The following is a 15,172-nucleotide window of genomic DNA, read 5'->3' on the forward strand; positions in this document are numbered from 1 at the left end:
ATAATGGGTTTTCCTTCATGCTAAAATTCAGTCGTAAGGAGCACAATGTGGTCCGTATGGACCATAAGCCTGAATCAGCTGCACTGGTGAAGGGCCTTCACACATTCACTTTGTTGAACTTCCTGATAAACAATAAGAGTATTGTAGCTGGATCTGGACCCCAGGCAGGGCTTCCACCTACTCTCTTGGCACCTGTTGCATTCAGAGGAGCTACTATGCAGACATTAAAGGTAGGACTAAAGTGTATGGAAATTTTGTGTTTTCAATTAGGGGGGTGTAATAAAGTAAATCTTGTGGTTCCATTTGATTATGTCAGGTTTTTTTTAAAATTTGTGTATTTTTTTTACTTCATTTCTTTCGTGCAGCCTGATTTGCGTAAAAAAATTACATTTTCTTGAGCATCTTCAATACTGTCCCCTCATATCTATGCCCAAATAATTTATCAAAATGGGTCCTATGCCACCACCTATAATCTTGCCAATTTGTGAGTAAAATTATCCATTTACTGTTGTTTTGTGCTTGTCCTAGGCAATTCCTCTACCCATGCAGCTAAATTCCCTTCAATAGTACATGTCTTAGATTTTTTTTAGAAAGGTACAAAAATTCTGAAGATTCATATATAATATTCCCTGCAGCATTCTGTAACTGTCAAAATCCAATTAAATAGTCCAGCTGAAATTCTTAATTATTGTTATTTTGTAGCTTAGACAATTTGTGTTTTTAATGCATGGTGCTGTTACTACTTTGGCAGTCATTGTTAAGAAACTCAGATAAAATAGTTGGTGACAGGGTTGCTGAGTGTCAGGCTGGAGCAGTGCCTGAAATCTAGTTAAGAGGTGAGGTTCTGTCCATTCTGGGATCCAACATAAATATCCTTTGGGTGGAATGGTTTTGAGTGCATGAGGTGAGTGTGAATATTTAAACAACGTTTTTCCAATAAAGCATCAGCACATCGCCTTAAAATTTATTGATTTAGTTTTTAGCGTTGAAAATCCAACTCAGTTGCTCATTCCATTGGTGTTCTCAGAATAAATCATGTTTCTACGATATTGACGTAGGATTTCCAACTCATTTGGTGATGTGGAGGTTAGTAGTGAGCAGAAGCAGGAGATCTGCCTGCAATAGCTGTTATAAAGTCAATTTCAGAGGGTGGTTTGCACTGGACTTTAGGTGGCATAGCTGGATCCTAAAATAAGTGTCTATTTGGGGCAGATCAGTTGGTGCATACCTTTGACGTACCTATGAAATCTATCACTCAGCTGCTGGAAGAATATTTGGTCTTCATGAGATAGCTTATTTATTTTAGTACAGTCTGTTCAAACTTCTGAGATAAAATCATCTCTCTTAGCTAGAAGTAATCTGGAAGCGTAGGATGAAGTGAGGCGTTGGGGCTAAATGGGGCTGATGTGGTGTAGTGGTAATGTCATTGGACTAGTAATCCAGAGGCCTAGGCTAATGCATAGGTTCAAATCCCACAATGGCAGCTGGTGAAATTTAAATTCAGTTAATAAATCTGGAACTGAAAGCCAGTCTCGATAATAGTGACCATGAAACCATTGCCAATTGTTGTAAAAGCCCATCTGGTATATCCTTTAGGGAAGGAAATCTACCATCCTTACTTGGTCTGCAGACCCACTGCAATGTGGTTGACTCTTAATTGCCTCCTGAAATAGCCTAGCAAGCCACTCAAATCTAGGAAAATTGGGGATGGGCAACAAATGCTGGCCTTACCAATGATGCCCATATCCCAAGAATTAGTATTTAAAAATTGGATCGCCTCCAAAAAGGGCAGGGTGTTGTGATGCTCAATTAACTTGCAATGACGTGCAGCACCTGCTGAATGATTTGTGTGTAGTCAATGGCATCCTGCACCGTGGAGAAACGTACTAAATCTCATTCCACCTGCTTCTCTCTGGCAAGAGAGAATGAAATGAAATTAGCGCTCTCTGAATAAAGAGCTTCAGTGAACCCCTACTACCCCTACCCCTTACAAAACAATGGATGGCAAACTACAAGTGTATGGAAATAAGTGTGTGCAAATAATTTCAGTCTGGAATGAGTCAAATGCATAAAAGCTCATCACCATGGTCACCTTCTCAGTCATTGGCAATGCTGTACTTGCCATGCTCTGGGGCTGCAGTTGTTGCTGCAGCAGAAAGTGTATTTCATCGAGAATATCCTTATTGAAGCCAATGTCTCACACTCTGTTCCTCACTGAAGTTCAGGTAGAATTGCCCCCATAGTGAATATGCCCACCCTCAGTGAATATGGCCTCCTGCTAAGAGCCAGCCACCTCCACTTTTCCACCTCTTCATCTTCCAGTAAGCTCCTGCTCTTCATGCCCTCGGTTCATAAATCATGCCGTAGTCCAAGAGAAATGTCTACTAGTGCACCCAAATCTGCCCACAGTTAGTTTGTGCAGAAGCCTTGAAGCTAGTACAAAGTCCTGCCTCACCATTCCCTGATGATTTTTGCAACTTGAAACACTAGTAAAATTGTAGAAAATCAGTAGCAACTAACCTAGAAGAAATTGATCCCTTTTATGTACTGCTTGTTGGGGAAAAGTGGAGGGTTGGTGTAGGCTTCTTCAGCTGTGTGTGTTTGACGGGGTGTTGGCTGGAGTGCTGAGTTCCAAAATGCTACAGCTGGTGTCAAATCAACTTTGTGCATTGTTTAATCACATGACCAGTCTGTGCCTACTTAAGGCAAAATCTCACTGCTTGAGCACAAGCACTTGCACTAATGTGGCATCTGGTGTGATTTTTGCCTTGAATGTGCCATTTTGGACCTCTAAGTGTACTCCCTTTGCTTCCCATAACCCTTGACTCTCTAGCCACAGTCAAAAAAACTGAGCTAATGAGCCTAATTTCTTGCTCTGTGTTTTTCCTTTGGTGAAATCTACTGTCCAGCCTGCATTAACCATTGCTCGTAGGGGAGAAGTGAATACTATAGTATTTTTTAATACTTAATTTTGCATTATTTATTCAGGCCCGAAGCATTAATGTTAGGACACAGAATCACTCTGGGATGATGGAATCCCACAGTCTTGAGATCACTGGTCCCATCATGCCTCACTCCCTCCACTCTCTGACACTAATGTTGAAGTCGGCACAGAAAGGAAGATTCACAGCCAGCTTTCTCACACATGAACCAACTTCTGTGTTTAATGTAGCTCTCAAAATGGAGCAACATGAAAACAAGGTAAGGGACTGAAGTTTTTCATCTTTAAAGAGACTGTAGCTTTTGAAAAATGAAGTATTTTCACTTTTCTGAATGGATAGGTTTCTGAAGTTCTTTAGGCAGACAGCATCTCAAAGGAAAAAATATATAGCTATTTTAAAGCTTAGGCTGCACTATCCAATACTAAACTTACCCATTAGTTGTGACACAGTACTCAAGCATATGAGTCAGAATATTGTGGATTTAAGAACAAAATCTAAGCTAAAATTCCAATGCAATACTTAGAGTGCCATGCTAGCGCCTTAGTGAGACCGCATCTGGAGTACTGTGTACAGTTTTGGTCTCCTTACTTAAGAAAGAATAGCAATAGGAGCAGTTCGGAGAAGGTTCGCTTGACTGATTCCTGGGATGAAGGAATTAGCTTATGAGGAAAGGTTGAACTGGCAGGGCCTATACCCATTAGAGTTTAGAAGAATGAGAGGTGATCTTATTGAAACAGAGAAGATCCTGAGGGGACTTGACAGAGTGGATGCTGAGAGGATGTTTCCCCTTGTGGGGGAGTCTAGAACTGGGGGACACAGTTTAAAAGTTACAGGTATCCCATTTAAGACTGAGATGTAGAGATTTATTTTTCTCTGAGGGTTGTTAGTCTGTAGAATTCCCTTCCCCACAGAGCAGTGGCGGCTGTATCATTGAATATATTCAAGGCTGAGTTATAGATTTTTGCTAGACAAGGGAGTCCAGGGTTATGGGGAGCAGACAGGAAAGTGGAAGTGAGGTCAAACTGGATCAATCATGATCTTATTGAAGGATGGAGCAGGCTCGAGGGGCCAAATAGCCTATTCCTAATTTTTGTGTTGGAAGTATTGTCTTTCAGGTGAGACGTTAACCAACATTTGCACTCTTAGCTGCACGTAAAAGATCTCGGGGCACTATTTTAAGGAAGTGCAGGAAAGGACTCCCCACTGTCCTGGTTAATATTCATTCCTCAAATGATATAAGTGAATATATCTGGTCGATATCTCATTGCTGTTTTTGGGACCTTAAATTGGCTGTTGCATTTTGTACATTATAACAGTGATTATACTTCAGAAGTATTTCATTGGCTATAAAGCATTTTGGAACTTCTTGATCAAGAAAGATGCTATATAAATGCAAGTTCTGTCCTTTATTCTGATGCAGAGAAGAAACAGGAAGAAAAAACAATAATTGAACAAGTTGCGATAGATATACAAAAAATCAGGTTTGTGGGTGGAAAAAGAGTACATGTGAACATAGGAATTAACAGTAGGACTAGGACACACGGCCCCTCAAGCCTGCTCCGCCATTTGATAAGATCGTGGTTGATCCAGTTGTAGTCTCAACTCCACCTTCCTGTCTGCCTCCCATAACCTTTGACTCTCTTGTCTGTCAAAAATCTATCTAACTCAGCCTTGTACATATTCTATGAGCTAGGCTCCACTGATCTGTGGGGAAGAGAATTTCACGGATTAACAACCCTCCGAGAGGAAAAAAAAATCCCCTCATCTCAGTCTTAATTGGGATACCCCTTATTTTTAAACTCTGTCCCCTGGTTCTAGTCTCTTTCAAAAGAGGAAACGTCCCATTGCTGGAGTGTTTTTTGAAGGGGTAACAGAAAAGATCAATGAGGATAATGCTGTTGATGTGGTGTACATGGACTTTCAAAAAGCATTTGATACAGTGTCACACAACAGACTGGTGAGAAAAGTTATTGTTCATGGAATAAAAGGGACAGTGGCAACGTGGTTGCAGAATTGGCTGAAAAATAGGAAGCAGAGAGTAATGGTCAATGGATATTTTTCAGGCTGGAGGAAGGTTTGTAGTGGAGTTCCCCAGGGGTCAGCATTGGGACCCTTGCTTTCCCTGATATATATTAATGATCTAGATCTTGATGCGCAAGGGACAATTTCAACGTTTGTGGATGTTACGAAGCTTGGAAATGTTGTGAACTGCAAGGAGGACAGTATGGAACTTCAAGAGGACATACACCAGTTGGTGGAGTGGACAGATGAAGTTCAGTGTGGAGAAGTGTGGAGTGGTGCATTTTGGTAGAAAGAACATGGACAGACAATATAAAATAAGGAGTGAAATTTTGAAGGGTGCAGGAACAGAAAGACCTGGGTGGGTGTATATGTGCATAGATCATTGAAGGTGGCAGGACAGGTGGAGAGAGCAGTTAATAAAGCATATCCTATCCTGGGCTGTATTAATAGGGGCATAGAGTACAAGAGCAGGGAGGCTATGCTGAATTTATATAAGACAATCAGTAGACCTCAGTTGGAGTATTCTGCACAATTCTGGGCGCCACATTATAGGAAAATGTGAACACGTTGGAGAGAATGCAGAAGGGGTTCACAGGAATGGTTCCAGGGATGAGAAGCTTCAACTATGAGGATAAATTGGAGAGGTTGGGACTGTTCTCCTTGGAGAGAAGGCAGCTAAGAGGAAATTTAATAGAGGTGTTCAAAATCATGAGGGGCTGGACAGAGTAGATAGAGAGAAGCTGTTCCCGCTTGTAAAAGGATTAAGAACGAGAGGGCACAGATTTAAAGTGATTTGCAAAAGAGGCAAATTTGACATGAGAAAAAACTTTTTCACACGATGAGTGGTTTGGGTCTGAATGCCCTGCCTGGAAGTGTGGTGGAGGGAGGTTCAATTGAGGCATTCAAGAGGCATTAGATGATTATTTGAATAGAAACAATGTGCAGGGATGTATGGAAAAGGCAGGGCAATGACACTAGGTCATAATACTCATTTGGAGAGCCGGTTCAGACATGATGGGCTGAATGGCCTCCTGTTCTGTTAAGATTCTGTGATCTTTTCAGCATCCATCTTGTCAAGACTGATCAGGACCTTATATGTTTCAATAAGATCACCTCGCATTCTTCTAAACTCTAATGGATATAGACACAACCTGTCCTCCTAGGACAACCCCTTCAGCCCAGGAATCAATCAAGTAAACCTCCTCTGTACTGTTTCTAATGCAGTTATACCCTTTCTTAGATAAGGAGATCAAAACTGTACACAATACTTCAGATGTGGTCTCACCAATGCCCTGTACAACTGTGGCAAAACTTCCCTACTTTTATTTTCCATTCCCCTTGCAATAAACGACAACATCCCTTTAGCCTTTCTAATCACATGCTGTGCCTGCTAACTATTTGTGATTCATGTTCCAGGACCCTCAGATCCCTCTGTACCACAGAGTTCTGCAATCTCTCACCATTTAAATAATATGCTGTTTTTGTATTCTTCCTGCCAAAGTGCACAAGTTCACGTTTTCCCACATTATACTGCATCTGCCAAATTTTTGCCCGCTCACTTAACCTATCTATGTCCCTTTGCAGGCTCCTTTATGTCCTCATCAGTTTGCCCTCCTACCTATTTTTGTGTCATCAACAAATCTAGCAACCATACATTCGGTCCTTTCATCCAAGTCATTGATATAGATTGTAAATAGTTGAGGCCCCAGCGCTGATCCCTCTGGCACTCCCCTAGTTACATCTTGCCAACCTGAAAATGACCCATTTATCCTTATTCTCTGTTCCCTGTTAACTGACCAGTCCTCTGTCCTTGCTAATATTTTATTCCCTGCACCATGAGCTCTTATTTTGTGTAGTAACCTTTGATGTGGCCCCTTGTTAAATGCCTTTTGGAAATCCAAGTACACCACATCTACAGGTCCCCCTTTATTAACTTTGCTTGTTAGTTCCTCAAAGAGCTCTAATAAATTAGTCATGCCTGATTCCCCTTTCACAAGACCATGTTGACTCTGCCTAATTGCATTAAGATTTTCTAAGTGCCCTGCTAAAGCCGCCTCAGTAATAGATTCTAGTATTTTCCCTATGACGGATGTTGGGCTAACTATAGTTTCCTGCTTTCTGTTTCTTCCTTTTCTTGAATAGAGGAGTTATATTTGCTATTTTCCAATCTGATGGGACCTTTCCAGAATCTATGAATTTTGGAAAATTAAAACCAGTGCACCTACTGTCAGCAGCACTTCTTTTAAGACCCTAGGATGTAGTCCACCAACACCTGGGGATTTGTCAGCTTTTAGTTCTAATAATACTCAGTCCCCTTTCACTGGTGACTGTAATTGTTTTACATTCCTCTCTCCCTTTCATCTCTTGGTTTACAATTATTCCTGGGATGTTATTTGTGTCTTCTATGGTGAAGACAGACATAAGATATCTATTCAATGCATCTGCCATTTCCTTATTTCCCATTATTAATTACCCAAACACACTCTCTGGAGACCAACGCTCGTTTTAGTTACTCTTCCCCTTTTTAAATATCTGTAGAAACTCTTATTATCTCTTTTTATATTTTAGTTAGTTTTCTCTCATTCTCATTTTGTAAGCCATTCTTTGCTGGTTTTTATATTCTGTCCAATCTTCTGACCTGCCATTAATCTTCATGGAATAGTACGCCTTTTCTTTCAATTTGATATTATCTTTAACCTCCTTAGCCACAAATGATGCATCCTTTTCATAGAGTCTTTCTCATCAAAATGTATGTTTGCTGAGTGTTATGAAATATCTCCATAAATTTCTTCCACTGTAGCTCTTAGTGACCTACCTTAACTTAATTTCCCAGTTCAATTTAGCCAGCTCTGTCCTCAAAGCCTTAATTTAACCTTATTTAAGTTTAAAATGCTAATTTCAGATCCACTTTTCTCTCCCTCAAATTGAATGCGAAACTAATTCATATTATGATCACTGTCACCTAGGAACTTCTTTACTATGAGGCCATTAATTAATCCTGTCTCATTAGACTTGGTAATGTGCAGAACAGCCTACTATATGGTTGGCTATAGACCATGCTGTCCTGAAACCAGCAGAGCAAGTAGTAGCAGGTTGAATGACCTAGTGTCCGAAGCCACTATTTAATAATAAATGCCACGGTAAAGTAGCCACAATGCTGCAGTTAATCTGAAGGAGCTAGAAAATGGAGTGGGGGAAATATGAAAACATGATTCTTATGAGCCCTGGAATTAGCACAAGGATGCTTTTATTGATTTATCAAGGTGCCTGCAATTCTCTGGGAATGCATGCTATTACGATCAGGTGAGGAGAGATCAAATGGCTCTCCTCTTTTTCCACTCCTCATTTGACTGCAACAGGGTTTTTATGAAAAGGGTATACTTGCCAATTCAGTTCACCCACTCCGACCATACACTTAACCTGGTCTAAGTAAAAATAATAAAATATGCTCTGACTTAAACACACACACACAAATAGATTACAGAGTGGGGAAAAATAGATTAATCAAATTAGAGCCCAGAGAAATAGATGGGGTATACAGTCTATAGTTTGGTGACTTGGTTGGCTTCAGAATGAATTTGGTGGTCCTGCTGTTTGCCTCATGGATGCAAATTAAATATGTAGCCAGCTGATTTGGGTGTCCTTCTGGAGACAGTAGTGTGGGGTTGATTTCCTTCAAGAAGTCTCTGTCTGCAGCAAGGGTGTCCCTGGATAGCCATGGTCAGCAAACAGAGTTCAAAAACTTGCAGTAGGTTGGAGAGGGAGGAAGGAGAGACCCCACTTGGGTCTTTTCCCGTCAGCATCTCAGCAGCTTGTTCTCTTAGTGCAGAGAAAGCAGGAGCTGAAACGCACATGACCATCACTCTGATTCAAACATGATCATTACTAGTGTATTCCTTGTAACTTAATCAATTCATGTCTGGGAATCCCCCCCTTACCCAGAATCCCATTGTTCAAGTAATTGGGTCTAAGGCATTCCCATTGTAGCTTGATGGAACCCCAGGGTCCCATTGACCAAACAATTAGGTTTTATGGTTCGTCTCCACCAGTCGCATACCTCAGGTGATTGCCTTAATGCCTTGCTAATGGGAACAAGATATGTGATTCACTTATATTCTCTGGGTCATTGTCCTTAATGGGTCCTTGCAGACATGATGTCTCCATCTCAATAATTGGAATGTTCTTTTTTATTCATTTATGGAATGTGGTCTTTGCTGGCTAGGCCAGCAGTTATTGCCCATCCCTAATTGCCCTGCAGAGGTGGTGGTGAGCTGCCTTCTTGAACTGCTACAGTCCACTTAGTGTAGGTACACCCACAGTGCTGTTGAGGGAGTTCCAGAATTTTGACCCTTGAGATGTGCAGCGATATAAATTGGGTAGCCATCTTTGGCTGCGACTCAAGTCACCTTTAATTTCCGTTTTTAAAAAGTTCAATTTGGGTCTCCAATTGACATTAAAAATCATTATTTGACATGTTGTTCCGTTGTTTAAAAAAGGCTCCAAAAGTAAACCAGATAATTACAGGCCTGACGTCAGTAGTAGGTAAATTATTGGAAGGTGTTCTGAGAGATCGGATATATAATTATTTGGACAGCCAAGAGCTGATTAAGGATAGTCAGCATGGCTTTGTGCGTGGTAGGTCGTGTTTAACGAACCATGTAGAGTTTTTCGAGGAGGTTACCAAGAAAGTAGATGAAGGAAAGGCTGTGGATGTTGTCTACATGGACTTTAGTAAGGCCTTTGACAAGGTCCCACATGGGAGGTTAGTTCAGGAGGTTCAGACACTTGGTATCCATGGAGGGGTTGTAAATTGGATTCGAAATTGGCTGTGTGGGAGAAGACAGAAAGTGGTAGTGGATGACTGCTTCTCAGACTGGAGGTCTGTGCCTAGTGGTGTGCCTCAGGGATCTGTGCTGGGACCATTGTTGTTTGTTGTCTATATCAATGATTTGGATGATAATGTGGTGAATTGGATCAGCAAGTTTGCTGATGACACTAAGATTGGAGGCGTTGTGGACAGCGAGGAAGGCTTTCAAAGCTTGCAGAGAGATCTGGACCAACTGGAAAAATGGGCCAGAAAATGGCAGATGGAATTTAATGTGGAAAAGTGTGAGGTGTTACATTTTGGAAGGTCAAACCAAGGTAGGACATACACAGTAAATGGTAGGGCACTGAGGAGTGCGGAGGAACAAAGGGATCTGGGAGTTCAGATGCATAGTTCCCTGAAAGTGGTGTCACAGGTAGACAAGTTTGTGAAGAAAGCTTTTGGCATACTGGCCTTCATAAATCAAAGTATTGAGTATAGGAGTTGGGATGTTATGGTGAGGTTGTATAAGACATTGGTGAGGCCAACTTTGGAGTATTGTGTACAGTTCTAGTCGCCTAACTGCAGGAAGGATATCAGTAAGATTGAGAGATTGCAGAGAAGATTTACTAGGATGTTGACGGGTCTTAAGGAGTTGAGTTACAGGGAAAGATTAGGACTTTATTCCTTGGACCGTAGAAGAATGAGGGGAGATATGATAGAAGTTTACAAAATTATGAGGGGTAAATGCGAGTAGGCTCTTTCCACTTAGATTAGGAGAAATAAACATGAGAGGACATCGCTTTAGGGTGAAAGGGGAAAAGTTTAGGGGGAACTTCTTCACTCAGAGTGGTGAGAGTGTGGAACGAGCTACTATCTGAGGTGCTAAGTGCGGGCTCACTCTTAAGTTTTAAGAATAAATTAGCTAGATACATGGATGGGAGAGGTCTGGAGGGTTATGGACTAGGTGCAGGTCAATGGGACTAGCGGAATAATATTTCGGCACAGACTAGAAGGGCCGAATGGCCTGTTTTCTGTTCTATGGTTCTATAAAGCGTGTTTTTGTGACAATGCGTACACTGAATGTTGTGTATCACGTTATAATTGAGATATAGGGCTTGTGTTCAGTTGATTGACAGGTAGCATACACTCAGCACCAGCTAAAGGTGCAAAAAACTATTCACTGTGCTTAATACGCAGGGGATCACACCAAACAGTATTTCCAATTCTTTACTATTCATGTGCTGTAATAGAACTGTTAAGGATGTTCTGACCTCTTTTCATTTTAACAGGACCTGTCTTCAGATGAGCTGTCTAATAGTGGTCTACACCCTGAAACTCTGAATCAACTGATGCAGCAGCCAACCTTTGGAAAATCCTCTATGAAGCATCTAGAAATGAATGACTACAAATATACCTGGAAATTATGAACTCTACCAGCAATTTTAGTGGTAGCTGTGATTTCCTTAAAAAAAATTGTTCTGTCAGTAGATGCTTTTGTTTTAGGTGTTCAGCAACATGCAGGTGTGAAGCTTGAGAAAACTACAGATGGATTTTATCTGTGAAAGTTGATGAAAGCAATGAAGGAGCAACAAACATTAAGTGTATTAATTGACCACATCCATGCCATTATTAATGTAGTATTGTACATTTGTATTAGCTGTACTATCTAAAATTAGGTTTCTTTAATATAACAAGTGCATATCATATTTTTAATAATGTGGAAATTCAAAGCTGGGGTTGTCATGGGCTGCTATTTGTAAAGTCCTCTTTGATTTTCATTGCAAAGGCATCTAGTGAGATTTCCCATTATTGTTTACAGATCGGTCCTACTGTCAGAGCCCACTCCAGCAAACTAAGAGCTGTTTTTCCCTCTGGAAATGGTGTGGCATTAATAGGTAGGATGATGTTCTTTAACTTTATAAGAGGTTATATGACAAAAATGGGATTTTATTTGTCTTTTGTTTTAAATAGAGTATACATATATTATCAATATCAGAGAACTTTGTCCAGAATCTCAATTTTCTTTGTTTTATCTCAGTTAGGTTATAGACGGAAATGCAGATACCTTTAAGTTCTCTTGTGGTAACTGTTCAGCTGTTGATTAATCGATCATGCATATGTGATCTCAATGTAATTTTATTTCATATTCATGGCTAGCTTCACAAAAAGTAGCCTGTTATCTGTTTGCATGAGGTCTTTCAGAGGGCTGTTTTATTCAACTTTTTGGTGAGTTAAAAATATAATTTCTAACTTAGGTGTGTTTTTAAAACAAAACAGCCCAATCTAGTCAAATAACAGACACCACAAGAAAATAAAATTTCTAGAAGAATCACCCCATTATTTAATTGGATGTTCACCTGTTCAAATTCAACGAATTAAAAGACAACGTTTGGAGAATACTTATACGGGAATGAATCCAATGTGCCAGCCTTGTAGCCATTCTTCAGTTTTCTATTCTATGCCTCAGCACTGGCGAGAAATGGAGAAAACTGCACAAGAAGCATTTGGATGTACCATGAGAGCCGATCTGCCTTTGACTGTTTCAAACGAAGCTGCAAGAACCACCTATTTTCAAAAACAGTTTAAAGCTGATTATCATATTGTATGGCATTTTGCTTACACATTTGTTTTATCTGTAAATAAATCTGAGTAGTTTTAGCCTATGACAGAAAATTTGATGTTTGCAGCTGCCTGAGAAGAATGTGGTCACCATACTTTGTAGTATGCACTTTACTGTCAAGGGTTAAATATTTGACGTAACCTGTTACCCAAATTGTGACAAGATAAAGTTTGTAGAAAACTGCAGTCTGCTTTTGAAGTTGGTCATCAAGCAATTTACATAAAGAAAATGTCTGGAAGGTGATTGCAAATCTCAAATAAGGTAGAGATAAATATTGTAACTCTATTTAGTTTTAAGTTTATTTGAACAGCCTACAGCCAACTGGGCTTTTACATTCTGAGTTGTGGATAAGACCCAAGCAGGTTTTAACTGAGAGCCAAGTTTTTACAGAATTAAAGATTTTGCTAAATGCACTTTTTGGAGACACTGCCTTTATAATTGTACCTGATTGTTTATAAAGTATTTAAATTTACTACTAAAATTTTGTCCTAATTTTTTTAAACTGTACAATTTCTAAGCTTGTTCTCAAACTTGCTTTTGCCTGTCGTGCAAATGTGTGGGCTACTTATTTCCAATCTGGATGAACTGATGCTTTGAATTTCATTTTCGTTTTGGCAAATTTCAAACTCCTGTTGCTTGACAAGTGACCAATCTGCTGATCTAAAAGCTGGAGAATTATGCTTGCTATCCCTCAGGTGTTTCCCAGAGCTACAGTGAGTCAATAGCAGTACTGAGAGTCCATATTTAAGTTAACTAGCTACATCTCTAAAATTAGATTTCTAACCGAATGCCATGTTAGATTATGCATTATGAGTGAAGATTGATCTAGATGAAATTTCAGCTCTGCTCCTGCCAGTCCTGGGGGGAGACAGTGGCACAGTGATGATATCACTAGCCTAGTAATCCAGAGGCCCAGGCTCTGGGATACAGGTTCAAATCCTACAGTATTCAATTAATACTTTGAAAGCTCAATGCATTGTCAAGCTCAATTCTCATTAAAAACCTACCTGATTCATCAATGCCCTTTAGGGAAAGAACTATGCCATCCTTACCTGGTCTGGCTTATGTGTGGTTGAACTGTTAACTGCCAAGCTATTCAATTCAAGGGCAATTATGAATGGGCAACAAATGTTGGCCTGGCCAGTGATGCCCACATCCCATGAAAGAAGTTAAAATTCATTCACTAGTAATCTTATGAATCTAGGTCCAGCGGAACAAACATCCTGTCACTTGTTTGGTGTTGTAAATTTAGCAACTAGTTTCCAGTGAAGTACTTCACTTAGATTAAATATAGTAGGAGCACAGACTGCTGCTTTCAGTCTACCAGCTCTTCTTGTATTTCCTTTTAGAAACATATTCCATCTTGAACATGCAGATACCACTGCATTTGCATATCCTAGATTCTACCTTGGATCTTGTGCATATGACAGCCAATCAATTGTCAATTTCTTCCTCTTGTGGGCTGGAACAAAACCACTCTAGAAACACAGTAAAATTGATTCACAGCGAAGGAACCATCATCCATTGTAACTTGATGGAAAAGTCACAGAAGCTACAGAAGGGATAGTGGAAATCAGGAACTCTTGTCCCAAAAAATGAGGCTAGGTCAAATGAAAATTTCAATCAAAATTTGAAAGATTCTCATTTGGTAAGAATTATGGAACAAAGGGAGGCAAATGGTTTTAAGATACAGAGCTGAAAGGCCTTCTCGTTATCCTATGTTTAAGAAGGTGTAAATACAGACCAGACTACTCTTTGAAGCAGAGTGAATTCTAAACACTACCATCCATGTTATACAAAATAGTTGTATTACGGAAAGAACCACAGGTTCCTTTATTGAAGATGTGTATTTACAAATGCACAATGTGATGATCACACTCATTGATGAAGTTCTACATAATGTCTGGGGACAAGAGCTGAACATAATTTACAAAGTTGCTTAACAATTCATGAAAATAACTTAAATTGGTTGTGGAATTTGCTTTTAAAATATCTCTATTTACAGAGTCATGAAACAATTTAATGGCAGGTACTGAAAATTAATTTACATAGCATCATCTGAGGCACTCTTAAAACTTGTGGCTGAAGTAGCACCATCCTTTGGAACGAGTCCCATGGCCTGCAGGGCAATAGTGGCAGCTGAGGCCTTAGCATGCTTCTTGTTAGGACTGGGGAGGCTGGGTTTGTACTCTGTACCATTGATCATCACCTATCATAGAAATGTGTATACTGTAAATGTGACGTTCAGTCTTATCAAAGCAGATATCAGTTGCAAATTTAACAGTTCATTTTATTTTTAACAGCTAAATTTGAATCAAAAATAGATTACAGCTGCAGATGTTTGACAGAATTTAATATGCTTACAAAGATGCAGTTGTCTACACTTGGTCAAATAAAACTAGGCTACTGTTGCCCCACTGAGCCCTGAATGTTGAAAAGTGTATTCTGAGAGTGAAAGGTCACTATCAATACATCATACCGCAGCCTAGAAAGAGGTGTGTCTAAGTACAGCAGATCAACATCAAATTTCTAGTCATAAGACTTAATGGCTACATATATTTTTCAGAAGGACAATTCTGAATCTCATTTCTCCTGCTCCTGATTTATTTTACAAATTTACTTTGAGTTCAGCCATTCTGCCATAAATAATGCAAAGCTTTTGCTTACAGTTGACTGCTCCCTCAGTTAACATCTAGTTTTATGTTGCTTCATTCTTGCTAAGCATGTAATTATTAGGAAGAAAATCTCAATTTTATTTCTGTTCTCCCACACTGTCTCAAA

The 15,172-nt window shown here is 39.8% G+C and overlaps 2 protein-coding genes across 7 annotated transcripts in view; one reads left to right on the forward strand and one right to left on the reverse strand.

Moving 5' to 3' along the window:
* Nucleotides 1–15,172, forward strand: part of LOC121290535 (protein downstream neighbor of son homolog) — a 54,415-nt gene that overhangs the window by 19,689 nt on the left and 19,554 nt on the right. Inside the window, exons 8-12 of one of the 5 annotated variants that reach the window (XR_005945824.1) lie at nucleotides 32–230; nucleotides 2,989–3,201; nucleotides 11,061–11,219; nucleotides 11,591–11,666; nucleotides 12,027–12,169. Coding sequence is in view for 2 of the 5 variants with exons in the window: in XM_041211021.1 (XP_041066955.1) it covers nucleotides 32–230; nucleotides 2,989–3,201; nucleotides 11,061–11,198 (550 nt within the window). In the remaining 3 variants the exon portion in view is untranslated. Of the gene's footprint in view, nucleotides 1–31; nucleotides 231–2,988; nucleotides 3,202–11,060; nucleotides 12,170–15,172 lie in introns of those variants that run through there. The other 4 variants (XR_005945823.1, XM_041211021.1, XR_005945822.1 and 1 more) reach the window with 4 other exon arrangements.
* LOC121290533 (protein SON) overlaps nucleotides 12,089–15,172 on the reverse strand; it is a 56,646-nt gene continuing 53,562 nt past the window's right edge. Inside the window, exons 12-13 of one of the 2 annotated variants that reach the window (XM_041211014.1) lie at nucleotides 14,440–14,600; nucleotides 12,089–12,336 (exon numbers count right to left, since the gene is read on the reverse strand). In XM_041211014.1, the coding sequence (XP_041066948.1) occupies nucleotides 12,228–12,336; nucleotides 14,440–14,600 (270 nt within the window). In that variant the 3' untranslated portion in view covers nucleotides 12,089–12,227. The remainder of the gene's footprint in view (nucleotides 12,337–14,439; nucleotides 14,601–15,172) is intronic. The other variant, XM_041211015.1, reaches the window with a different exon arrangement.

Source organism: Carcharodon carcharias, chromosome 18 (genome assembly GCF_017639515.1).
Source record: "Carcharodon carcharias isolate sCarCar2 chromosome 18, sCarCar2.pri, whole genome shotgun sequence".
NCBI lineage: Eukaryota > Metazoa > Chordata > Chondrichthyes > Lamniformes > Lamnidae > Carcharodon > Carcharodon carcharias.